Raw genomic sequence first — 25,586 nt, forward strand, 5'->3', positions numbered from 1 at the left:
ATGTAGTCCGCTGCGCCGTGGCCCTCACCAGCCGCTGGGATGGCGGCCGAGGGTTGGGGGGCTACTGGACTCTCTGTGGGGCTCTCAGACCCATTGCGTGGCCTGGGGGGTCACGCTGGAGGTCTTGGAGGAGTGGGGAAGGGCTGTGGGGCCAGGGAGAGGCGCGGGGACGGAGGGTGGATTCCTTGTGTGGGATTGAGGGGGAAAGGGTCTGTGAGGAGGCAGGGAGGCGGCCTCGGTCTTCCCAGGAGAGCACTTCACTGGCAGTGGAACCGTGGGGAGTATATCCATTTCCATGTGCTGCCAGGGGCAGAGGCTGCGGGGTGCAGCATAAACTCACTTTGTGAGGGTGAGGGTTGCGCCTTTCTTGGGGGGCCTCCCCTGAGGGGGTGTGTTGGCTTCCCCCCACCCCCTGAACCTCAGCTCCCGCAGGGCCTGCCAGAGCCTGGAGAAGCCCTGTGCTGGTAAGGCTGGGCTTGTTCCTTGGTGGGCACGCTCCTGGAAACCTGGCCTGGCATCTGATCCCGAGTGTCCGGCACAGAAGAGACTTTGCTGGTTTCAGCGAGGGGAAAATGTTCAGATGTTTTAGCACCAGCGTAAGTATTGCAGAGCTGAGATCTTTGTTACAGAGGTTTTTTTGCAGCTTTTTTCAGCAAGTCGTTTCTCCTGGAGTTCTAGAGAGCTGTCAACATTTCTTTAGCGTTGGTGTGATGTTAGCATTGTGTATAGTCAAGGACGTAAGGCTGTTGTCCTCTAGGTGTGTTAGTTGTTTTTATACCTCCCCCGCTGCTTGAGAGGACACGCGGACAAAATTACCTGACTTCTTAATATAATGGCTGAAGATGTAAAAGAAATATTTACTGTGGTATGAATGATTGTACTCAGACAATGAAGTTAATGACACAGAAATGCCCGTTGCATGCACAAAGTACCCTCAAAAACACGTTTTCATCAAATAAAAAAGTCATATAGGTACTAAATGTCAATGCTAGTTGTACCATTCGAGTGCATATCATGTGGCTGTTTGCTGCCACTGATTTTTGTTCTTTTCTTTCAACTTCAGGAAACTGAGTGTAAAACCCATAACAAATCCTCAGTATTTGGATAATGTGGGGAATCCAGCCATTAATGGACTGTACGACTTGGCTTTGGGACCTCCAGACTCCAAAGAAGTGTGTGCCACTTGCATGCAGAACTTCAGCAACTGCCCTGGTCATTTTGGCCATATAGAACTGCCTCTGACTGTGTACAACCCTCTGTTTTTTGACGTATGTGTGCTTAATTATTGTCTTGCTGGTGAAATGGGTGATGGTGCTCAAGCTGTCGTACAGTTTGTAGTCCTTGAAAATAGTAAAGGTGCCGAGATCTGTTTTCTCTCAAAGTTTAAGTGTAATAACAGCAAATGTAGTAGGAAAAAGTTTGTTGTATCATGATAGTTCAATACAAATAGACTCCTTAGACTTTTGCAAAATATACGCTTTGTTGTAGCTATCATTTTACTCAATATTGACGAACAAGAGAGGGACAATGTTGATCAGTAAACTGTGTGACCGACTGTAGGGTCTCATGGCTTAATTAAATGGATGGCACAGTAAAAATTATTAGTTGTTTCCTTTAAACAACTACTACAAACTTACAGGAACAGCTACCTACTTTTATCCTAGCATCTCCAAGTGCTTCCTGGACGTTCAGGGCTTGTTTTTGCTCCAGATAGCTGTGTTGTACATTCTGCCCAGTAGATCCTCTTATTCCAGAAGAATTTGTTCTAGAAAACTGGATCAACATGGATAGAACCCAACAACCTATCCAGTAATATGCTGAGTGATATAACGTGTGTGCCAAGGAAATGGAAGAATGTAGCGTTGTAAGTTTGGTGGCAGCAGAGAGTTGAAAAATGCTAAGCTATATAGAAATCCATCAGTCTTTTTAATAAAAAAAAAAAAAAAAGGCTGTCAAGATGATTTCTTGCATCTGGAAGTCAGACACGTGCTTCTCATAGCTTTACAACTGTTGCATTTACATGATATGTGGGATACTTAACACGGAGCAGAGATTTGAGTTGGTGTGCATCTTTCGGGACAGGTGTTACAAGCTTGTTTTGAAAGCTACTGGTGGTGGTCAAACTGCGCATTTCTCCTAAGTGCTTCATGTGGGTGTTTTTTCAAAAGGTCATCTTTTAAATATGGAAGGATTCCCAGCTGTAAGGGTAGGATTTGCCTCATTTTGGTCTTCTGAAAGTTAGATGCATAGTCTGATTGTACTTTTTAGCTCTTTCTGGAGTCTGAGGAGTGGGGCTATTTGCAGAGGAAGATTCATTTAGCCTATAACAGGAACCTGAGCTGGGATGAATTTCCCTCCTGAGGTGCCGATCTCCCCATTTACAGTAGCTGGCTCCTGCATAGGCTATTAATTGAGACTAAAAACCTCACTTTCAGATGACTGAAGTTAGATGAGGTCCATGCCCCTTCTAGTCTTGTCCCAACTTTGAAGTAAAATACTTGTATTTGTCCAAGGAATAAAATCGTGCAGCGGTAATTCCTAGCCTTCAGGCCACTGGTGCTGTGTGCAGCTAGAGTGAGTTGTGTGCAGAGCTATGTTGAATAATAAAAACCACTGATACTTTCCCAAAGCTTGAGGAGAATGTGGTTGCATGAAGAATCTTGAGGGACACTGTTAGTACTTGTGATCAGAACGTTTCATTTTACTAGTGTGGAGTTTTGGGTACCACATTGTCCTTTAAGGGATAAGCTGTTAGAAGCTGTAATCACAGTGCTATGTAAGAGCAGCCTTGGTCCCAGAGTTGCTGTAGGTACGACACACTTTTCCTCTTGAGCCTTGTATCTGTTATGTAGATGGCCTGCAGATAGTTTGCAGATCATGCTTGGCATGTGAGTTTGTGTGGTTGAAAGAAACATGGGTTTTTTCCCCAGTCCAATTTTTTGTGATTAAACTTAACGATTAATCTAATTTCTGAATTATAGTAGCACTTATTTAAGTTCAATCAAGTCTATCTATTTGCTTACTGTGCAAGCTAGTAAATCTACCAGGATAACTTTTTTCCCCTTTTCCTTCCAGAAATTATACCTTCTAATTCGAGGTTCTTGTTTAAATTGTCACATGCTGACATGTACTCGAGCTGTGGTTCACTTACTGCTAAGTCAGCTGAAGGTTCTGGAGAAAGGGTTGCTTCATGCCGTCCATGATCTTGAAGTCATTCTGAACAGGGCAAGTACTGTGAATTTCTCCATTCCTTTTTGAGTTGATAGTCCTGTAACTATAGAGGTATCGCAATTTCTTTTATTCTGTTTCTTTCAGTTTTTAGAGCAATGTGCAGATGCAACAGGTGCAGAAATTGAAGAAGAGTTAAATCACCATGTTCATGAAATACTACAAAGTCATCAAGTAAGAGATCAGTGTTCAAATGTAAGTACAATCAGTGCTTCTCCTGGGATCTCAGGTTTTGTCCTTTTAAAATAGCAATGTGCAGAAGGAAGTGTCTTTGACAATGTAGACTCTAGATTTTGTCACGCAGTTCTGAATTGTGTTATATGTAGAGGGATTTCTGGGTGAAATGTCTGAAATGAAGCTTAAAAAGATTTTCTTTCCTGTTAGAGTAACTATTAGGTTTCTGGAAAATACACTTTATGAAGGGAAATGTTTTGATTGTGTAAATGTTGTATAAAAAATAATCTGATGCTGCTGTTAGTACGTTTACCTACAGATGTTGATACGTCTTTGTATGATGCTCTCTGTATGAACTGCAGAACTCATGCATCCGGCAAATTTGCAGAATTACTTACAGTGAAATTTTTAGAAAGAATTATGTAATTGTAATTGAATTCTCATTTCTATTTAAATGCAGTTTAATGTACATTGTTAGTTAAAGGAAAATACTAGTAAAGAAGATATTTAAACAAATCTGGTCTAAGATATTAGACTTTTATAAGCCAAGTTTAATTCCTTAATCACTTGTTTCAAAACTAACCTTGAGCACTTTGGAAATCATACATTCATGAGCAGTCAAAAGAAGTGATTTTTATCAATCTTCTGCCTTCTTAAATCATCATTAGCGAAAAGCTTTAAAATATAGTACTGACTTGAAAAATAAAGACTATTTATGAAATAAATTTTAAAAGGAGGGTGGCGAACATTGAGGGGTGTATGTTTCCAGCAAATACGGGAAGATGATGGAAGAACACTAGAGATCAAGGCATGAATTAAATCAATACAGGGACGTGTGTGCATTGATACTAACAATGTTCGTGTTGATAGCTAACGTTAATTATGTAGTGTTTAATAAATTCTTCATATCAAATGTTTTAATTTATTTTTATCTTTTCATTATTTTTAAGTTGTTTGTTTTTTTTTTCTTTATCAGGTGAAAAATGTATGTGAGTGTAGAAATAAACTGATAGCACAGTTCTGGAAAGCACATATGAGTTCAAAGAAATGCCCAAACTGCAAGTAAGTTTAACTACATGAGGAAGTAAATAGCTGGTGTAAAGTAAAATACTGTAAGCATTTGTATTAACTTTTATCTGCCTTTCCTGGTTTTCTTTTTTTCCTTTAAGATCTAGGAGATCACTAGTGCGAAAAGAGCATAACAGCAAGCTGACAGTAACCTATCCTTCTACAGTGTACCATAAGTCAGGAGAGGAAGGCAGCCTGGATGAGCCAGCAGGTAAAATATTTGTCTTCTATTAAAATATGTTCACACTTGTTTTCCTGTATTTAAGGTGCACAGACTCCTAGCAGTGACTATGTGCCTGTGACTCATGTATAAAAAAATTTAAATAAAACAGTAAGCTCAACAGTAGGGGAGTACCCGACTCCATTAAATTTCTCTGTTTGCGAGCCTTCTTTGCTTTTGCAGCTTCGAGCGTCTGTTTGTACGTCAGGAAAAGAAGTACAAAAAGCATAATGTATGTCAACTCTAATGTGGTTTTGGGACACTGCGTTTCTGGTGGGTAGATGATTTTCTGCTAGATTTTTAAACTAGGGGGACTAGATAAAAAATGAACTAGGAGGAAGATGACCAACCTTATTTCAGAATTAAAATTAGGTAATCCTACCTCGTTTGGAAGAATTTCCTCTTACAGAAGTCAGAAAAGAAAGTAGGTGACATTTTCTAAGCTTAATTGTCCTAGTGTTTGAATCTAAACTTACTTTTTCCCACTTCTTGTATCATTGATCCTTTACACAGCCAGGTAAATTGAAGTGGGTTTGTGTGTGTTACTTAACCCTTAGAAAAGATTTCTAAATAGAGCTTATTCCGTTTGCTAGTCTGTGGTTTAAATACTAGGTTAAATCTCTGGAGTTGTGCCTGGAGAAGCACGATGTCGGTGTTCGGTTTTCAAGCAGAAAGGTCTGATTTCTGCTTTAGCATCCTATCTGTAATACATCTAACAAAGGCAGGAAAGTTTGGATATCCCAATAGTGACAACTATGATTTCGCTCCATGAAATTGTAGGCTAATACTTTGGGCTTTTTATTTGAGCCCCTTTAGGACTGTCCAAAGTTTGGGGGTGTGTTTTATTGTGCTAGTGATGAAAATACTTGTTCTGGAGGGTCAGGTGAGTTGCCAGAATTGGAATACCTTGCCTCACCACAGAAAACTACAAAACCAGGCATGTTCTTGCAGTCTCTGTTAACATTCACAGCTGAAGTACAGATAAGAAATATCTTCCTCCTGTCAGTGTTCAAAAACCAAGGCTGTAACGCCTCTTGGTTACTTTCATTACAGTAAAGTCTTGTATCTTCTGAAATGGGATGGGCTATAGTTATGTACATTTTGCATAGCCTGTGTCACGGTTGCTTATTGTATTGAATCTTGGAGGGAGTACTTTTAACCTTGGCAACGATGCCTTCATGTTTAAGGAATGGAAAGGTTTTCTATGTGAAGGAATGGGGAATTGATGTTTCACTGTGGAAAAATCTGGATTTCTGGACCTTAGCAAAAAGAACAGTAGGAAGCTTTAGCTGAGGTCATTGTTTTTCTTCAAGCCGTGTATTCTGGCTTCCCTTGGACACGAGGGGCTGGCCTGCAAGAGAAGTGGAAATTGAGACCTAAAATCTGTGGCTTTTTTAAAAAAAGGATCGATCTTCTTTTCAGTAGCAAAACCACGTGTTTTCCTTCCTCGCCGAGATACAGCTAGCCCAGACTCTAACTTATAATATAGTCGGGTTGCTGATGGTTACTATTGTCTCATCCACTTGGGTACTTCATGGGGACCTTGATCTCACTGGTAATACTTGAATCCCACTTCTGTGTTCACCAGCTGCAGGTTGACTCTTGATTTGTGTTTTGGTCAGTGGATGAGATAATTTGAAGAAGGGGTCCAGCTCACTTTTAATCAAATAAAGCATACACTTTAGATGTTAAAGTTGAGTTTTGTTTCAGTTGCTTACACTGATATCTGTTAGTCACAGAAATGGCTTATTTTTTCCATACTGGGAAGGGTCTTACTTTAGTTGATTTCATATCCCCAAAGCAAACACGTTAATGATACTTTAATGTAGGTGTCAGCCAATATATTTTGTATGTATTTCCATTCCTTCTTTGAGCTGGAAGCACTTATCATTGTAAGCAAAAAAAACCCCTTTCAAAGTAACTTCTTGTAATTATTTTTTTTAATATTTTATTATTTTAATTTTTATTTTTTATTTTTCAGCTATTGATGAAAGTCAGTTAGGGAAGAGAGGATACCTGACACCGATGACTGCCAAGGAATACATCCTGGCTCTGTGGAAGAATGAAGGTAATGGCTGTTAAGAGCAACGTTACTTTGTTTTCTGTATCACTTATGGACAAAGTCTGCAAATGTTCCCATATGAACTCCTTGTGAAATCTTTGCCTTTTGCCTTAAGGGCTCCTGGCTGCAAGATAGGTTTTGTGACAGGAGGACCGATAGGTGGTAAGTGCAGAGAGCTGGATTCAATGAATAGTTTGGTTAGCTATTCTCAAATTTGTGGCTCCCCACAAATCACAATTGTTGTTTACAGAGAATTTAATGTTCATATTGCGCTGCACCTAGTATTCCCCGCAGTTACATTGGTTAAAGACTGAGAATGTATTTAGCGGTCTCTTTTGAGTTCCCTGTACTCTGAATCTCTCTGCAGTTACCAGGAAAAACCAAAGCAGTTTCATGTATCAGTCACAGCTAGTAACTGGAAACTGTTTCTTCCTGCTGTTTTGCTTTTTTCTTTTGCTATACTCTATATATCTGTTCAGAGTTGTTTCTAAAAAATCATGTATGTGACCAAAAAGAAAAATGGCAAATCTTTCTAAAGTATGCCTAAATATTTTTACTTTAAACAAGCTCGCTAGTATTTAACTTGGCAGATGCTTTCGGCTTGATTGACCAAATGCATCTGGGGATTTGGGTTCCCAAACAATAGCAGTGGTAATGAGTTTATCTTTTCTATTGTATCCTTTTAGGTTTCTTTTTGCGTTATCTCTTCCCTGGGATGGATCCCCATGAGAGTTCGGGGTTCAGTCCAGACCTTTTTTTTTTAGATCTACTGGTGGTTCCGCCTTCAAGGTAAAATGTCCCCAAAAACCTTTCATGGAAATCCCGGGGTTTAGCGCATACTTTTTGCAGGAGTCAGAGATGGAAACACCTAAAGTACAGACACTGGTCTGCTAAAGTGTCAGTGGAGTGTTAAAAAAACCCAAACAATAAAACTTATCATCAGTTACTGCTGATGATAAGTTTGTTTGTTTATAACTTCAAATGAGTTTTTTAAAGGACTGAAATACTAATTATGAAAAAAAATATATTTTAGTACTAGTATCTTAAATTATTATAGACTATTATAACTGTATAGTACTGGTAGAATTTCTTGTTAAGGAATCATTCCTCTTTTATGACCGTCCCGGTATAATAGAATTTTTAAATGCTCACTGTTAGTTTATAGGGATTATTTTTCATGCACTGAAGACTTAGCTTAGAATGTTTGAGGTTTATCATGCTACTTTTCAGTGGCTTTAATCTTCTAAAGTAATTTTGTTCTGCTGTAGGTATCGGCCCGTAAATCGTGTTGGAGACCGACTGTTTACAAATGGTCAGACGGTGAACTTGCAGGCTGTCATGAAAGATGCCAAAATGATACGGAAGCTCCTGGTTTTCATGGCAAAAGAACAATGTCAGCCAATAAAAATTGCAGAAGAAGAAATCCAAACAGTAAGATTTGCTGGTTATTCTTTGCTTTTTGGATATGTGGGTTGAGTTCAGGTGGGCTCCTGTTTGAACTGTTCCAGTAACAGCTTTTGCCTGGGCTGTTGGAGTATGTGCTGTTGGAGATGTTCTCAATAGCTTTTTTTTGCTCATGCCTCTTTCCGCTCACCCGCCTGGTGCAAAGGGAAAAACATTTTATGCAGACTCCTTTAGTCATGGTTTTTGTATTGAATTACTGTATGTGAGACATAACAGCCTCCTGTTACTGGAGAATGAAATATGTACAGCACAAACAGTTCACAATAAAACTTTTCCAGCATCTCATCGAATGAAAAATGATGGAGGAAAAAAGCCACTTTATCTTCTAGGCCTAGTAGAGCCAGTTGTGATTGTAGTTATTTTTGACCATTGATGTCTAAATGGAACCAAAAAATTCACAAATAACATTAATTAGTAACAATGCTTGTTTACTACTGAGGGTTCACATGGACATATAGTGGTAAATAATAATATGTCACCATGCCTCTTTTCGTATTTGTTCATGAGTTGTATTATTGAGGGTTCTTTGATACTGGACTTAGTTTCAGCTGAACTTGATTTACATCTTGTGTGAAACATTTTGAAAACATTTTTAGTTGCTCAGAATTTAGCCACTAGGTGGAGATACGTTCTTAAAACGTTAGAAGGTTAACGCGTTTCGGATGTGACTGGTATACCGACTTTTAGACTATGAAAACAAAGTGATGTGGGTGATAAAAGCTCTTGGATTTACATTATTTTTATCTAAGAATAGGACTTTCCGGTCGCACAGTGATTTGTAGCACAGACTGACGAACCAGTAACACCTAGTTTGGAAGGAGGACTGTCACTTACCAAGGGAAGATTGATTAGCAGTCTTCTTTTAAAATCCCACTGGTATATGTAGCTGTGGTGTTTGGAGACCTCCCATCCAAGTCAGTTTCTAAAGCTTGACAACAGACCTGTCTCGGGGCACTTGGTTGTAATAATTTGAAAGTCAAGTTTACATTGTTAATGGTTGGTTGTTTTTTTTTTTTTTTAATTATTGTCTTTAATGAGGTGCAAAATAGTGGCCATTGTTTCATTTGCTATTTAATACTATAATTTCAGCCTAGTAAATAAAAGGTATTTTTTGTTAAGTCGAAGTTTCTAATTTCTGTTTCTGTAGGAGACTGGAGAGAATAATGAACCTCTGGACAATTCTGTCCTGACAATGATTCCAGGACAGACCATTGCAGATAAGCTGTACAACGCTTGGATTCGTCTTCAGAGCCATGTCAACATTGTATTTGATAGTGACATGGACAAACTAATGACAGAAAAATACCCTGGTATTCGTCAGGTGGGTAGCTGGCAGAATCTTAGAGTCTCTGGACTTTGTGTGTCACAGGCAGTTAAAACAAGAGAAGTTGATGGAATAAGAAAAAAGTGAAATATTTGCGGTTAGCCTGTAGGCATTTTTATGATACTCATCGCTGTAATATCTGGAGAATCTGTCTGGTGTTGCATGCTTTCACATTTTAATCATTAACTTAACTTCTGTTTTCAAAGCTATTAGAGAAAAAGGAGGGACTGTTCCGCAAGCACATGATGGGAAAGCGTGTGGATTTTGCTGCTCGATCAGTCATTTGCCCCGATATGTACATTGGTACCAATGAGATTGGCATTCCTATGGTAAGAATAAATAAAGGAGTGTTTCTTTTTGGTGCAGCTGGGGACTGAACTACACTGTAACACTTTCAGCTACATAGCAAGCAGTTTAAAACATCGAGATTTTCTGACTCATCCGGACTCTTTCCTCCCCAGTGTGCCATAGCTGTATGTTACCACTGTGTGTTAATAAAGAAGGAGCATTGAAGAGCAGGAAATTCTCACAGTTATACTGAACACCGCATCTGGGAAAGAGGATTAAAAAAAGGAAAAAGCTGTACTTGCTTCCTGGGATTATGAATTGGTGCAAACTTTATAAGTAGATCCTGTTTCTCCTGTGGTCTTTGTACAGTGTATCTTGTAACAGCTATGGCAGCCTTTAAGAAAAGGCCATAATAACGTCACCAACTTCATTCATCCTTAATGATTTTTACCTGCACAGAGATGACACCAAGCCTGAATTCGAGCTTTTAATTATATCATCTTTTCTGCTTGCCTATCTGCAAATAGTGGACCTGGTGATAATGGGCTTTTTCTCTGTATTTGTTGGTTTGTTTGCAGAATCTAAAATGATGCTATCTTATTTTTAATTGCTAATTGAGTTTTCCTTTTCTGCTGCAGTAGAAAATCATAAAAAGGACTGTTTCTGTTCTTATGGTAGAGAATTTTAAAACAGAAATGTATTTATTTGGCATGACAGTAGAATGAGGAGGAGATGTATCCAAGAGCTTAAAGTAATTTATGTCTACATTGTATGAGTTAACATTTGACACTGTTTTCTCAGTGACTTAGTACTGTTTTAAGTAAAGCTGAACTACTAGTTATTTCTCTCCTCTTTTCCCTCCTGTCTAGGTATTTGCTACCAAATTGACTTACCCTCAGCCAGTCACTCCCTGGAATGTCAAAGAGCTGAGGCAGGCTGTCATAAATGGCCCAAAGGTTCACCCTGGGGCCTCCATGGTCATTAATGAAGATGGATCTCGTACAGTGTTGAGTGCAAGCAGCCTGACCCAGAGGGAAGCCATAGCTAAGCAGCTCCTCACTCCTTCTTCAGGCGCGCCCCAGTCAGGACTGAAGATTGTGAGTACGACAAAGGGCTTTCTGGAGCCCTCCTACACCTGTGGTGTTTTTTTTTAAATAATAATACTACTGTCCTTGCTAGTGATTCCAATGGGCCCACTCACAGAGGCTCCCAGGGCAGGGTTATCTTGTCTTTTAGTAGGTGGCTGAGAAAAAGTTGGGGGGGGGGGCGCGGGGAGAAAAGCTTGATAATTTTTCAAATTCTAAAAACCATTTTTCCATCCTGAATTTTACTCTTCTCTTAATATGCAGCATGTGGCATTCATCTTGCCAAGATGCAGAGTAGTCTTTCTTTTGCAGCTGGCTATTCTTGGGAAGTCTTGGCAGTATGGAAGATAAAATAGTGCTTTCCTTTTATGCTTTTATGTCCCCCTGCCTCCCTGTCCTTCTCAGCAAATTCTACCTTTTATTCCTGTCCTTTTGAAATATTAAATAGGTTCTGTATTTGGAGCAGTTTTTTTGTAGTAGTTCTGAAGGCTGAAATTCAGTATACTTGTAGAGTAGGTACAACACAAGCAGTTGATGTGACATGTCTTCCAGGAGTGGGGTGCCCTTGAGTATGTATGAAGCAGAGTCCTCCGTTCTCTGTCGGCCATGCTGGTGGTGGCACCAACCAGGGGAGGAGTGGTCTGTGTTTTAGCGCTGACTGCTGTAACCCGGGATCCATCTTCCCATCACCATCTCCTTTTACAGATGACAAAACAAGAAACAACCACACTGAGATCCATCTGTTTGTACAGACATTAACATTTGTGAAATGCTTAGTGCTTATATCAGTTGTTTCTTTGGCGCTGCTGGAGGGTTTGAGTTCTCTGTGCTACAGCTTAACCAACCTTTGAAACTTCTTAATAACTGTATCTCCATCCCTTGCAAGAGTTGAGAACTTATTATTTAGCTGCTAGGGCAAAAGTTTTAGTGATGAATAGTCTTTTCACAATGTCTGTTATGTATACCCCTGTCTCTAATAGAGGCGTGGTAAAGATTTCATATTTAAGACTGAGTATTTCTGTGATGTCAGTTCTCCCAGAACTTGTCACAGAGGTAAACACGACAGTATTTAGACTGTACAAACAGCTTATCATACTCCTGTTGATAATCACTTAAATGGATATATGGGTGTTACTGACAGAGAAATCAAAATGAGACTGTTTTGAGAGACTCTGTTCTAGATAAGAATATATTGTGTTGTACTCAAACCTGAAATTATAACTCAGAGATCCTTGGCCTCTGCTTCAGCTAGTGGGTTACATTATTACCTTATTCTAGGATGTCCAGTGCTGGGTGTATGGTGACAGGTATTATCAATTCAGTCCAGTGGGCTTTGGATAAATAGTTTATTTTCTTATTTACAAACGGCATAATTTTCTTTCTTTTTCAGTCTTTGATCCCTATATTGCCAAGGGAGAGGAGAGATTGGTAGTGTGTGGCTTGCATGCTGTTAGCTTGGTTTGATCACTGTGGTTTGTGGGAGTTAATGGAGGATATGCAGCCTTAGAGTGTGGTTTGGTGGAGAGCAGAGGGCATTCAGGGGCAAGTAGTCTTGATTCTCTTAGGAAGTTTTGCCCAGAACGTTAGTACTAGAAAGAAAATGTTTTGGATGTGTGTGTATTTTAAGATGCAGTCTTTTCAGAGGCATGCATGGTAATGCCTTACGGGCAGCAACCAAAATTCTCTTGCAGGTATGTCGACATATTAAAAATGGAGATGTCCTTTTACTGAACCGCCAGCCCACTCTTCATAGACCTTCCATCCAAGCTCACCGGGCCCGAATCCTGCCTGGAGAAAAAGTGCTGAGGCTTCACTATGCCAACTGCAAGGCTTACAATGCTGATTTTGATGGGGATGAAATGAATGCCCATTTTCCACAGAGCGAGCTGGGCAGAGCAGAAGCCTACACCTTAGCCTTTACTGATGAACAGTATCTGGTTCCAAAGGTAAGTAAAACTATCAGATAAATTTATTCCTACGTGAAATCACTTTGACTTTTTGTTTGTTTTGTCTAATGATAAATGAGGTTGGTTTTTTTTTTTATTTATTTTTGAAATTTATTCCTGGTTTCTGTTTTGTCTTCACTTGTGGTTCTCTTCGCCTATAGAAGGCCCAGCATATCCACACAATCTCATTCCTTTTAATGTCAATGTCCAGAAGAGAGTTAGTAGAGTTGTGCTATGATGACGAGTTCTTTACAAATGACTTTAGTGCTTTTATCCAGCTGGAATAATTTTGGGAGCTGCTAGCACATGACTTATTATCCCCCCCAACCCTTTTTCTTGTTTTCTCTTTAGGATGGGAAGCCACTTCCTGGCTTGATCCAGGATCACATGATTTCTGGAGTCAGCATGACAGTCCGGGGCTGCTTTTTCACCAGAGAGCAATATATGGAGCTTGTTTACCGAGGACTAACAGACAAAAAAGGAAAAATTAAAATCTTTCCTCCTGCCATTATGAAACCACAGCGATTATGGACAGGAAAGCAGGTAGTTTATAATTTATTGGGTTAAAGGATGCTGGTGGTTCCAAAGTAAACAGAATGCTAATGTTAAAACCAGTGCTGCTGAGGATTGCTGAAGAGCCAGATCCCATCATCTAATCAATGGCCTGTAGATCTTGGTGTGTGTTACTGGAGCTATAAGAGTTGTCCTTCATTTAAAATGGCAGTATTAGAACAGTACTTTTACTTGCTGCTCTGAACGGTGTTGCAGGTACAAGTATAATGCTGCAGTTTCCAGGCATGGGAGCAGAGAAGGAATTTGTTGACCATAGTAAACTAAGTTACGCCAGTCAGTGCTTTTAAATCTCTGAACTTAAAGGTTGTAGGTAAATATTCTGGTATTTGAATTTTTGGTTGAGATCATCATTAGGTTGCTGTAATATCTAGGAAGCCCAAGTGAATGCTCCATTTTCTATTATTTAAGAGAGTAGAGGAAATTCTCTGCCAGCTTTCCTGTAAAATTCAACAGACGACTTTTTTTTTTAATATATGTATATATGTATATATCTAATTATTGGAAAAATCTTTGGTGCCATATGTTTCTGAATAATTATGTGTCTCAGGTTATTGATCTTTCAAAGGCTAGAGTAGCAAAAGGATATTCCTGTCTTGTAAACTTCAGATTTCTGAGCTTTTAAAGCTTTGCTGTCAGTGGAAATAATATGTATAGGATGTTGCTTTTCTCCCCATGCCAAATTCTTTACGTTGAGAAGGGAATATAGGAAATAAATAGTTCCTGCCACTCTTCCTACTTTTTTATAGGTTGTTTCTACATTGTTAATAAACATCATTCCGGAAAACCACATCCCACTGAATTTGACTGGGAAAGCTAAGATTGGTGAAAGAGCCTGGGTAAAGGGACCTGCAAACAGACGTCTAAATCTTGATTCAATGTGTGAATCTCAGGTATGCTGGGGCAGCAACTCTGGAGGCTGGGCTGGGCTGTATTGTAATAAAATTGTGTATACAGTAGAGGAATGGGAAGGGAAGCAGGTGGATGACAAAGTTAAAAACAGATACTGAGCAACAGTTACTGCCATAAGGTGTTGATTAGAGGGTAGGCCTGGGGGTCAGGAAAAACTCTGTTCTGATCCTGACTGATACAGATTCCATCTGTTTTTGTTAGACCACGTGTCTTTATTGTTTGACTTCATAGGTGGAAAAATACAGATGGTGTTAGAAGTTTTATTTCTACTATAAACTCTGGAAGTGTAGATAATCTGACCATATTTAACTGTTCACGGATATGTGGGCTTTTTAAACTTAAACCTATTTTCACGTAGATTACACAGAAAAACCTGTAGAGATCATAATGAGATCAAAATTTCTGTTTTCCTGAATAGCTGTGTTTTTATTTTCCAGGTTATTATTAGAAATGGGGAATTACTGTGTGGAGTGTTGGACAAAGCTCACTTTGGCAGCTCTGCCTATGGCCTGGTCCACTGTTGCTATGAAATCTATGGGGGTGAAACCAGTGGGAAGGTGCTGACATGTCTAGGACGTCTCTTTACTGCTTATCTGCAGCTGTACAGGGGATTTACAATGGGTGAGTTACACAAGGACTAATTCACTGGTGCTGTAGCGCAGCACCTCCTGAGGTATAGAACAGACATTGTTGGGCATAATTTACAGAACTCTTAGCAAGTATTAAGTTTCGCAAGACTGTCCTTGAGTGGGATAGCTGTTTGCCAACCTTTTTTTTTCTTTTTTTTTTTTTTCTGGTTGGTGCATAGCTTGCCTTCTAAGCATAAAGAGAAAGTATAATCTTGAGTGTGTCCATCAAGTTCTCTCTTCTGTCCTGCCTAGTCAAAGTGTACACAGTCTAAATGTGTTTAAATTTTGTTTAGATCAAAACCTCCTATGGGTCTTTGTTATTTTTACTTCTCTGAAAAAGAATTGTTGCATAGAAACCAGAAGAACTGATAAAGCGAGATGGAAGAACTTTGAGGGGTTATTAATCAAGTCTTGCATATCTCACTCTGCTGTAAATCTTTTGGTAAATGTTTGACTTTCATTACAGCTTTGCAAACTCATACAGAAATGCACTTGGCACACAATAAAAATTTGACCCTTACTGTACTCTCTCTTCTTGCAATAGTTGTAGTATTTCAAATTACCATGTAGAGCTTTACAAGATGTTTTTATACTAATGAAATACTTACAGTATATAGCAGCAGGAGGATTTAAATTGGCTTTTATCTGAAGGCACAAAATGATCACTTAAGAGTTACCTAGACACGGTCAACTGGTAGGCAGCAGTAGTGAGGAACCAACAGACTGCTGTGAGCCAAGAAAAAGGGAGGAAGATCTATTGAAGTGAGGAAGGTGATTAATTGACTGTAAGACACAGAAAATATGTCTTGAGAGCCAGGGTGCAAAAACTAGTTAGGCAAAGATAATGAGCCGGAGGTCACTAGATAGTTAAAAGATCAGAAAAAGAGAAGTGGGACTGGAGCAGGAGTCTGGGATTTGATGAAGATTAGATGATTTGGGACTGAGCAAAATGAGACTTCGGGATGAGAGGAATAAGGTTCAGGACAAGGAGACAAAGTAGAAGAGACAAAGTTGTCATGGGAAAAGGATAGCAGGGGCTGGACAGAAAGAGTGAGGGTAGAGGGACGTACGATGGGGCCATAGGCTCCTTTGCCTTGTAAATGTGTGTGTGACTCACTAGTGAAGCGTCCCACTTGTCCTCCTAGAACTGCTGTACATGTAGCCTGGGAGGAACCTCCAGGTGATCTAACGCTGCTCCCTGCTCAAAGCAAGTCCTGCCAGATGAGCTTGCGTAGAGCTGTGTCCAGTCAAGTTGTGACTATCTCCAGGGGTGGTGATTATACAACCTCTGGGCCCCTGTGCCAGCATTTGATCATATATATTGTCAAAATTTTTTTCCTCTTGAAGAAAATTTTGTTTCCTTGTATCTTTAAAGGACAAGCAAACACATCTTTCAGCCTCTCCTCATCCATCATGTGCTCCAGCCATTTTAGTGACTTTTGCAGGACTTCTTACAAATGGCCTACAGGAAGGAGTTAGGGTTCCAACCTTTATTTGTTCTAAATTGTTGTTCTCCTGGTCCTGTCATCACAAGGGTCTGTATTTTTAGTTTACCTTTTTAAAACTATGAAATGAGAAATGCTCCAAAGGCCAGCTAATAGGAACTTGGAAGTGGATGGAAGAGAAAAAAGTTTGATGTGGCTGGCCTGTAACATGTTTGTTTGTGTGCAAGTGCACCGATTAAGATTTTTGTAGACACTGTTGAAGTTAAGCATTCTTAATTTAGGGAGTTGATTTTGCACCCTTAATGCTTAGCTTAGCTGATGTTGCATGTTTTGTTGACAGCCTATGCCTTCTCCCTCAAAAAGCCACTCAGAATTTTTTTTTCTTGTCAAACTGCAGTTATCCTGATTTTAACAGTTATTATATCTTTAATTGTGACTTTTTTCCCCAGCTTTTTGCTCTCAAAATCCCTGACATCAAATGTGGTTCCTTCCTCAACTCTTTTTCAGTTTAGATCATTATGTGCTGTGTCTCTCTTCTTTAACAGGGATTGAAGATATTTTGGTTAAACCTGAAGCAGACCACAAAAGAAAAAAAATCATTGAAAAGTCAACCCAGCATGGTATTGAAGTAAGTCTGCCTGGCAGAATTCCACCACCCCAAAAAAAGCCCTCCTTTAAAAAAATTTGAAATCCTGCTCTATTTAATCGTGCCTGCTTAGCACCTAAAAACCCCCACGTTTCACTTTTAGGCTGTTCGAGCTGCTCTTAATTTGCCAGAAACTGCATCATGTGAGGAGGTCCAAGGGAAATGGCAGGATGCCCATCTCTGCAAAGACCAGAGGGATTTTAACATGGTTGATCTGAAATTCAAGGAGGAAGTAAACAATTACAACAATGAAGTTAACAAGGTTGGCGTTGAGGCATCTGTGTATACTAATCTTGTTTGGAGACTTTCTTATTAAGTTAATTTAATGTTGATGAGGGCTGCCTGACTGTTCTGGAGGCTGAAGCTTTCCATCTGTCCCCAGCATGAGGCTTCACATACTGCCTTGCCAGTGCACCTCAACCTTGTCGTCCCTGAATGAGAAGATGGCTTAATATTCAAGATGCTTTTAAAATTATAAATAGGAATGTTTGTGGTTAGTCACGCTTTCACTTTTTTAAAGCCTTCAACAGGAATTGCTTTGGTTTATTAATAATGGTTTGGTTTTGTTCCTTTCACCCCATCACAACTCTTTAGGTTTGTATGCCCCTTGGTCTCCACAGGAGCTTTCCAGAGAACAATTTGCAGTTGATGGTACAGTCAGGAGCCAAAGGATCCACTGTAAATACAATGCAGGTAATGACAGCTAGAATACTTAGCAGCTCCATGTGTTGATGCGATTTGTCCTAGAATGTAAGCTATTGAGAAGCTCTTGTGCAGATATCTAATACCAAAGCAAGATTTTTATTCAGGGCTTCGGGAGTGGAGGTCTTTGGCGTAGGAAAATTTTAGAAGAATGTAATAAGGACCTCACTGGGTGATGGAGGAGAGTCAATGTTTATTATAACCTTCTATTTTTGAATCAATACTTAGTACATTAGGATTTATAGAAACTGCAGAACTTCTTGTTAGAAGGAATGCTGCAGATTATACAGACAAACCTACTGTAGGAGAAAGGCCAGGAAGAGTTCTCTGTTGGAGACTGACCCCTCTGTTTCCTTCTTCCACTACTGAATAGGAAATCTTACTTTGATTTTGGTACAAATGGCAAGGATGCTTTTTCATTTTGCCTTCTGCAACACAAACACCAAGCAAGAAACACTCTCTATAAAAAGGCCGTTTAAAATTCTGTCTCTGCTGGGAGAGAATGACCAAAGCTCAAGAGAGGGGTTTTTTGTTCTGTTTTCAGTGCACTGCTGAGAGGTGGTGAGGGTAACGTAGGGGCCTAAAAAATAGTTACAATATTTTAGTTTCACATCTACTTGTATTAAAATAAACATACGGAGTGAGAATGGCAATGTTGAAGATGAGTCAGGGGGCTGGAATAACTTAAAAAGACCAGATGAGATCTACATGCCTTATCTGCCGATCAGTAGCAAGAACATTTAACGAACATGTCAGCATTTAGTTAAAGAACATTTAGTGATCGTTTTAATTTTTTTACTATGTTTTTCAAGAAAAATTGTTGGACTTACGTGAGAAAAAAGCTGGATGGAAAAGTGATGTTTCGTTTTTTACTGTCCACGTTTAGATTTCTTGTTTGTTGGGCCAGATTGAGTTGGAAGGTCGAAGACCCCCACTGATGGCATCTGGCAAATCGCTGCCATGTTTCCAGCCTTATGATTTTTCCCCTAGCTCAGGAGGATTTGTGACTGGCAGATTTCTCACTGGGATCAAACCTTCTGTAAGTTGGATACTGCTTGCGCTTATACTGAAGCTTATTTAGATCTTGGTATTTTAATGCAGAGTGTTTGCGATGATAGATAAATCGACTTTGTTCACACTACTTTCATATGTAGCTTTTGAGAAAGGTCATAAATTGCCAGGCTCAGTGTACTTCTCGGCAGAATGCTGATGGGATTGTGCTTATGTTTAGGAATTCTTCTTTCACTGCATGGCTGGCAGGGAAGGTCTTGTGGATACAGCTGTCAAAACCAGCCGTTCTGGGTACCTACAAAGGTAAGAGGCTTGTTTTAGAATTTGAGCCTTTAAAAGGTCCCTTTTTTAGGTTGGTTGGTTGGGGGTTTTTTGTAGGTGTTTTTTTTTTTTTTTTTTGTAGAGTGCTGTAGGCTGGAAGAAGGGCCTGTATTGCTTAGATTAACTTCAGTGTACTTGCTTTTGAGAAAAGTGTTTACTGTCTGAGTGTTGAATGTTTGTTCTACAGCTGACTTTCTAGATGACTAGATCAAGTGGAACTTTATAATCTCTAACTTATCTCTGGCACATAGCAACAGCAACTTTTCCTTTTGGAGAAATCTTTTTCCTGATACAAGTAAAGATGTACACATTCCAGGCAACTCTAGTTTTTCTTGGCCACATTGTGTGGCCTTCGTCTTTACTCAAGGAACACCTTCAGTATATGGAAGAAGATGGAACTTTTTAATTGTTTCAGAGCGTAGCGATGGGTTCTAAAGAAGGGATGCCCCCTTCTTTCAGACAGCTGTTTAAGAGTGACAGCAAAAACAGACAGTAATTTGCTATTTCATTTTAAGTCACTTTATTCCAAGGAAACTGGGTGGAGCAACATGCAGAAAACTTTGCAATATCATTACACATTTCACCTGTGTGTCATGTCTGTATGATTCTTTTGGCTTCCAGAATTCCTGATCAGCCCTTAAGTGCACTTAAGGTATTAATGAAAACGGTATTTTTCATGTTAGACTTACATCATCCTTGTTGCTTTGTAGCCGCTAACAGCGTTGGCTTTTTTGTTTGTTTTTTTATTTTGGAACAGGTGTATCATAAAACATTTGGAAGGACTGGTAGTTCAGTATGACCTGACTGTACGAGATAGTGATGGCAGTGTGGTGCAGTTTCTGTATGGAGAGGATGGGCTTGATATCCCTAAAACTCAGTTCTTGCAACCTGAGCAGTTTCCTTTCATTGCAGAAAACTATGAGGTAGAACACTTGAATCTTAAGTATTTATACGGGGTGAAGGGGAAGACTGAAATGCACGGTTAACATCTGGCATATCTGTTAGGGATCCAGTGGCATAGTTGTTTCAGTCACTCTCAGACTAACTCACATTTTTATTTGCCATTGTATTCAAAATACGGAAGTGAATCTTAAGTCTGTGGCATGATTTAAGCAGTCTCGATTTCAACAGAGCACCCAGTGCTCTCCCTGTTCTCGTCTGTCCTAACTCTGCAGCTGGATTCAACACAGATGACTTTACTCTTCAGTCTGTCAAGTTTGATTAACTTCCTTTTACTAGTATCTTCACTGGTTATTAAAGAATGGCAATGGTCACATAAAGATAGAAGGCGTTTTGTCTCAGTTGGGTTGAAAACCAATTTTTAAAATTGTTTTACAGCAGCTGAACACTTTGAGTGGCAGCAGATGACCTTTTCAGTTTGCTTTGCCTTTTCTGCTACAGTGAGCAGAGAGAAGAATAATCATACAGATAACTTTCTTACAGGTAATCCAGAAGACAAACCATCTGGATGAAGCTTTAGCAAGGATGGAGTCTCACCAAGCTAACCAGCAGTTCAAAGCCATCAAAAAGTGGCGAGCCAGGCACCAAAACTCTGTGCAAAGAGAAGGAGGTTTTCTGATGTTTTCCCAAAAGAAAATGGCAAGTGTAAAAGCACAGATTCCAGGAGGAGAAGTCAAGAACGGAAGAGATCCTGCTACTTTACAGGTAACACAGAAGCAGTTGAATTGACGGAGCCCTTTAAAAAACTTGCAGAAGTCAGTGATTTTTTTTTTTTTTTAAAAAACGGTTTATAGAATCATAGAATTGTTTAGTTTGGAAAAGACCTTTAAGATCATTGAGTCCAACCATTGATCTAGCACTCCCGAGTCCAACTGTTAGCCTAGCACTGCCAAGTCCACCTCTAAACCATGTCCCTAAGTACCACATCTACACATCTTTTAAATACCTCCAGGGATGGTGACTCCACCACTTCCCTGGGCAGCCTGTTCCAATGCTTAACAGCCCTTTCAGTGAAGGAATTTTTCCTCATGTCCAATCTAAACCTCCCCTGGTGCAACTTGAGGCCGTTTCCTCTCATCCTATCGCTTGTTACTTGGGAGAAGAGACCGACCCCCACCTCGCTACAACCTCCTTTCAGGTAGTTGTAGAGAGTGAGAAGGTCTCCCCTCAGCCTCCTTTTCTCCAGGCTAAACAACGCCAGTTCCCTCAGCCGCTCCTCATCAGACTTGTTCTCCAGACCCTTCACCAGCCTCATTGCCCTTCTCTGGACACGCTCTAACACCTCAAGGTCCTTCTTGTAGTGAGGGGCCCAAAACTGAACACAGTATTCGAGGTGCGGCCTCACCAGTGCCGAGTACAGGGGCACGATCACTTCCCTGGTCCTGCTGGCCACACTATTTCTGACACAAGCCAGGATGCTATTTGCCGCCTTGTCCACCTGGGCAAAGTGTCCCAAAGTGTTTCACAAGTTACCTTTTGAGGGAATCGTATGTTGGCTGTGTGTGTGATGAAGCTGAGATTCCTTTGTTAAAGCCTGTGGGCCCTAGTGCTAGGGCAGAGGCCAAGAACTCTGAGGTAAAGCTGGTTTTAGAAAACAACCCATTTTGTGGGTGGTTTTGGGGGATTGTTTTTATTGGGGTTTTTTGATGGTGGATTGTTTTTTTTTAATGTACACAGAGTAGATCTCTCTTGGATGGACAGATATCTGCTAGCTGGATGAGAGCCTGTATAAATAGGAAGATCAGAGGGCTAAGCCAGCCCTGCCTAGTGTTTCAAAAAAGTACTCTTGCATAAGCCTCTTGTACATCAGGGCATTAACCTATCTGTTATGGCTTCTAATGAAGATTGTATGTATGGACACAAAATGCAAACAGGTGCTGCTTCACAGCCTTGCTTTCACAAAGAATTTACCCTGGTAGGATGTGGACAGTTAGCATGAAACTCCAAGTTGAAGGTGTTGAGATATATAACTCTGTTAGCTTGTCTGCAAATGTTATGCCTAATCACTGGTTAATTTATCAGCAATGCTGAATTTGTGTTGCTATCGGCACTTTTGATAATGTTGAAAACAATTTGGCCTGCGGATTCATTCACTGTTTGTTATTTTTTTTCTTTTAGTAGATTAGGTAGATACAGATACCTGTTTATCTCTGTCTTAGTATATTATAAAGCTCAGTTTGCCAGACTTCCATGTCACAAGCCAGTTCCTCCTTCATGAAACAGCAATGCATGTAGAAGATACGTTTAGCTCGTTTTCTGTATTACTTTTAAGTCGGTATTAACTTTTTCCTTTATTAAACGCAACATTTGAAATGTTACTTGAAAGACTAGCCAACTGAAGAATTGAAGTAAAAGGGATAAGATGCAAGCTACGTTCAAGGTCTCTGCTGGACTATTGTGCTTGAATGTTGACAGCTTAAAATCAGAGAAGCTCCTTTGTCATGCCAGCTTAGACAGGCGAGGTGGTAGTCAGCTATAAGTAAAGATTTAAGTATGTCAAGGGCATTCACTCCCAAGTTAAAATCATTCTTAGAGGGCTGTATTTCACTGTTTCTGGAGTAGTTTCTATGGATAGCTAGCTGACTATTTCAAGCTTGTAAAGAACCTTGAAATCATTTGGGATCAAAACTGTAAGTATCAGAAAATGGAGAACATATTTGTAGCTGAGTTGTTTGCTGTGTGTTACATACACCCTGAGGTTTTACATAGGTAATCTTTTCTTCTTTCGCTGTTACTTGAGTGCTGGTGGAAGCGGAGTTATTTGGTTTTGGTCTTATTGTAGATAAACCAGTCTGCTTAAAAATCTCCTCTTATTTTCAGTTATTGAAGATGTGGTATGAACTGGATGAGAAGAAACGAAGAAAGTATCTGAAGAAGGCAAATAAGTGTCCTGACCCAAGCATTGGTGTTTGGCGTCCAGATACTTATTTTGCATCTGTTTCAGAAACATTTGAAAATGGAGTCGAAGATTATATCAACAAATGGGAATCTGAGAACAGACGAAGTTATATGCGCCCAGCACTTTCTTCTGATAGGTAGTAACTTCTGTGTCTTTACTTCTTTGCACTGAGCCAGAAAAACTAACCCTGTTTTTGGACTGAGTTTGCTAAAGATGAAAAGTCTTTATCAACTCTTGTTTTTGTTGTGACCTTTGTGAAACAAAGTAGTGGGTTTCAGAATAGTTCCTGAAAGCCAGGTGTGCTTAGTATGCAGTGGAGAGACCCTGGTTATCTGTTTCTTTCAAACCTGAATTTTCTGTGCTGCTAAGGGCTTTGGCTAAGGCTTTGCGGAATAACAGCAGCGTATTGCTGTCCCCCTATATATAAAATAATACTTTACAGTAACAGTTAAAAATCAACATGTGCTCTTGCCACACCTTGGAGTTAGTGAGGCCGTTAAGATGAGCAAGTGAGAGTAAATAGACTCTCTTTTGACATTCTGGGAATTAGCAGCAGAAGTAAAATATGGTTTGGCCGAGGCCCCAGTTCTGTGTTAATGGGCTGTGTCTGTCAGATCAGATTGGGATAGACAATTTTACAGTTTCTGGAGTGTATTTATCCATAAACTACCAGGAGAAGTTGGCCTAAAGAGGTAACTTCATTGAACTGAGCAGTGTTGCAGTCTCTTCCAAGTTCTTTATTTTGTACTATGTTGAGCTAAACCTGTTCTTTCCTGTCTTCAGATTAAAGGATTTGTTGTACTTAAAGTGGCAGCGATCTCTTTGTGACCCAGGAGAAGCTGTGGGTCTTCTTGCAGCTCAGAGTATTGGGGAACCTTCCACACAGATGACTCTGAACACCTTCCACTTTGCTGGCAGAGGTGAAATGAATGTCACACTGGGTATTCCAAGGTGAGAAAACTCTGTACTCAGTGGCTCCTTTGCCATTTTTGGCACTTGCGTAACAGTGCTTAATCTCGCTGGCAGATATATGTGTAATCTTGAGGGCAAATGATCCTTCAGTTTAATTATAAATTGTGCCTGTTCAGAACTATTTTAACGTTTTACAATTTTACAGTTGTTTTGGTTCATTTTCCAGATACAAAATATCTGTGAAGGCCCCTTACTCTTATCTGGTGTATAGCAAATGGCTTATTTGTTTCCGTATTTTATTCAGTATGGTATAAGCCTAAAGAAATGGTGCTTTGTGGGTTTGCCCTCTGCCAACCTCTTCTTCCCCCTGCTAACTTGTAAACCTATTTCTTTCACACACAAAATTTCACTGCAACTATGAAATCTTGCAGGTATTACGATCACGTATGTAGAAAGAGACCTGTTTTATAGCAGCCAGGTTTCCACTGGCTCTTTTGTACGGTGACAGTGACTTTATCAGTGCACACGTGTTTACCAGCCAGTCATCAGCTTGTTCTGAATAACGTGGGTGCTGACCCTGGCCTTGTGCGTAGGTGCATGATGCCTTAGGTGGGAGATAGCTGTGCTACTTTGGAGAAGCAGGGGAGAGGGAGAAAGTATGAGGAACATACATTATGCATCTGTAGGAAACAGGCTTCATTAGTTCTTCTGTTCTTGGAACAACTTACTACCATCTTTAGTCTTTTCCTGTAATTGGGGTGATAATCTAATTGAGGCGATAGAGCTACTGTTGTGCTCTGCCTGATGAGGAACCAGAAGAGTGAAAAGGAGCAGTGCAATGGTAACCACAGCTCTTGATGCATATGGCTTTGGTGGAGCTGGCAGTTGCTGCATGCTGCCTAATTAGATGAACTAGATACTTATTTGATTGCATAGTGCTTTTATCACTTAATTTGAAAGATCATTCTTTATTTAAAGGTTGCGGGAAATATTGATGGTAGCCAGTGCAAATATTAAAACGCCAACGATGAGTGTTCCTGTGTTCAATACCAAGAAGGCTCTCAAGAAGGTGAAACAGCTTAAGAAACAGCTCACAAGAGTGTGCTTAGCTGAGGTGAGCCCCTTATTCAGTGTATCCTTTGAGAGTCTGCAAAACAAAATTTCCTATTTGAGCTCATCAGTCTGGCTTTGTAGCAGTTTCCATTTTTGAAGGCTCACGTGTGGGTGCTAGATGAGAGGGTCCTTTCTTTTCACCTCTTGCATACTGAACCTGTAATATCTGCTAGGAAGTGTAGCATTGAAAGGAATTGCAGTTACCATGGCTGTATGAGACTTAAATTCAATTTAACCTGCAGAGCATTGTCACAGGCTACAAACTCTGTATAACCTAAAGGGGGAGGGTAATAATTCATACGTAGCAGCAGTATAACAGCAGGGAGGATTTATGTTTTTCTGCCATAGCCTTGTTTGTTTTTTTTCTCAAGCTCATTTTTGTCACTCTCTAGAATTGGAGGGCGTTTGTTTTGTCTTTAAGAGACAAGCTAATCTGGCTGTGACTGGCATAGTAGAGACCTTTCTGTTTGTGCCCCAACCCTTCCTAATCTCATACAAGTGGTTGTGCTCAATAGAAGCAGAATGTGTGGCTCCTTGGAGACTCGATATACTGAAGTCTGATGTATTCTGTGCTCCCTCTCTTCCTAGGAGTGCAGTCTTTGTTGTG

At 40.0% G+C, this 25,586-nt stretch overlaps 1 protein-coding gene across 1 annotated transcript in view; it reads left to right on the plus strand.

Moving 5' to 3' along the window:
* Window positions 1-39: 39 nt before the first annotated feature.
* Window positions 40-25,586, plus strand: part of POLR1A (polymerase (RNA) I polypeptide A, 194kDa) — a 37,989-nt gene continuing 12,442 nt past the window's right edge. The window contains exons 1-26 of the mRNA XM_009331908.1: window positions 40-161; window positions 1,064-1,268; window positions 3,076-3,225; window positions 3,316-3,423; window positions 4,379-4,464; window positions 4,572-4,681; window positions 6,672-6,758; window positions 7,439-7,541; window positions 8,021-8,183; window positions 9,364-9,537; window positions 9,747-9,869; window positions 10,698-10,925; window positions 12,605-12,859; window positions 13,211-13,402; window positions 14,179-14,322; window positions 14,779-14,962; window positions 16,961-17,043; window positions 17,165-17,323; window positions 17,656-17,754; window positions 18,650-18,802; window positions 18,995-19,077; window positions 19,853-20,018; window positions 20,539-20,760; window positions 22,876-23,090; window positions 23,738-23,905; window positions 24,845-24,980. Of these exons, the coding sequence (XP_009330183.1) occupies window positions 40-161; window positions 1,064-1,268; window positions 3,076-3,225; window positions 3,316-3,423; window positions 4,379-4,464; window positions 4,572-4,681; window positions 6,672-6,758; window positions 7,439-7,541; window positions 8,021-8,183; window positions 9,364-9,537; window positions 9,747-9,869; window positions 10,698-10,925; window positions 12,605-12,859; window positions 13,211-13,402; window positions 14,179-14,322; window positions 14,779-14,962; window positions 16,961-17,043; window positions 17,165-17,323; window positions 17,656-17,754; window positions 18,650-18,802; window positions 18,995-19,077; window positions 19,853-20,018; window positions 20,539-20,760; window positions 22,876-23,090; window positions 23,738-23,905; window positions 24,845-24,980 (3,918 nt within the window). The remainder of the gene's footprint in view (window positions 162-1,063; window positions 1,269-3,075; window positions 3,226-3,315; window positions 3,424-4,378; window positions 4,465-4,571; window positions 4,682-6,671; window positions 6,759-7,438; window positions 7,542-8,020; window positions 8,184-9,363; window positions 9,538-9,746; window positions 9,870-10,697; window positions 10,926-12,604; window positions 12,860-13,210; window positions 13,403-14,178; window positions 14,323-14,778; window positions 14,963-16,960; window positions 17,044-17,164; window positions 17,324-17,655; window positions 17,755-18,649; window positions 18,803-18,994; window positions 19,078-19,852; window positions 20,019-20,538; window positions 20,761-22,875; window positions 23,091-23,737; window positions 23,906-24,844; window positions 24,981-25,586) is intronic.

This window comes from Pygoscelis adeliae, unplaced genomic scaffold (genome assembly GCF_000699105.1).
Source record: "Pygoscelis adeliae isolate BGI_AS28 unplaced genomic scaffold, ASM69910v1 Scaffold209, whole genome shotgun sequence".
Taxonomy (NCBI): Eukaryota; Metazoa; Chordata; class Aves; order Sphenisciformes; family Spheniscidae; genus Pygoscelis; species Pygoscelis adeliae.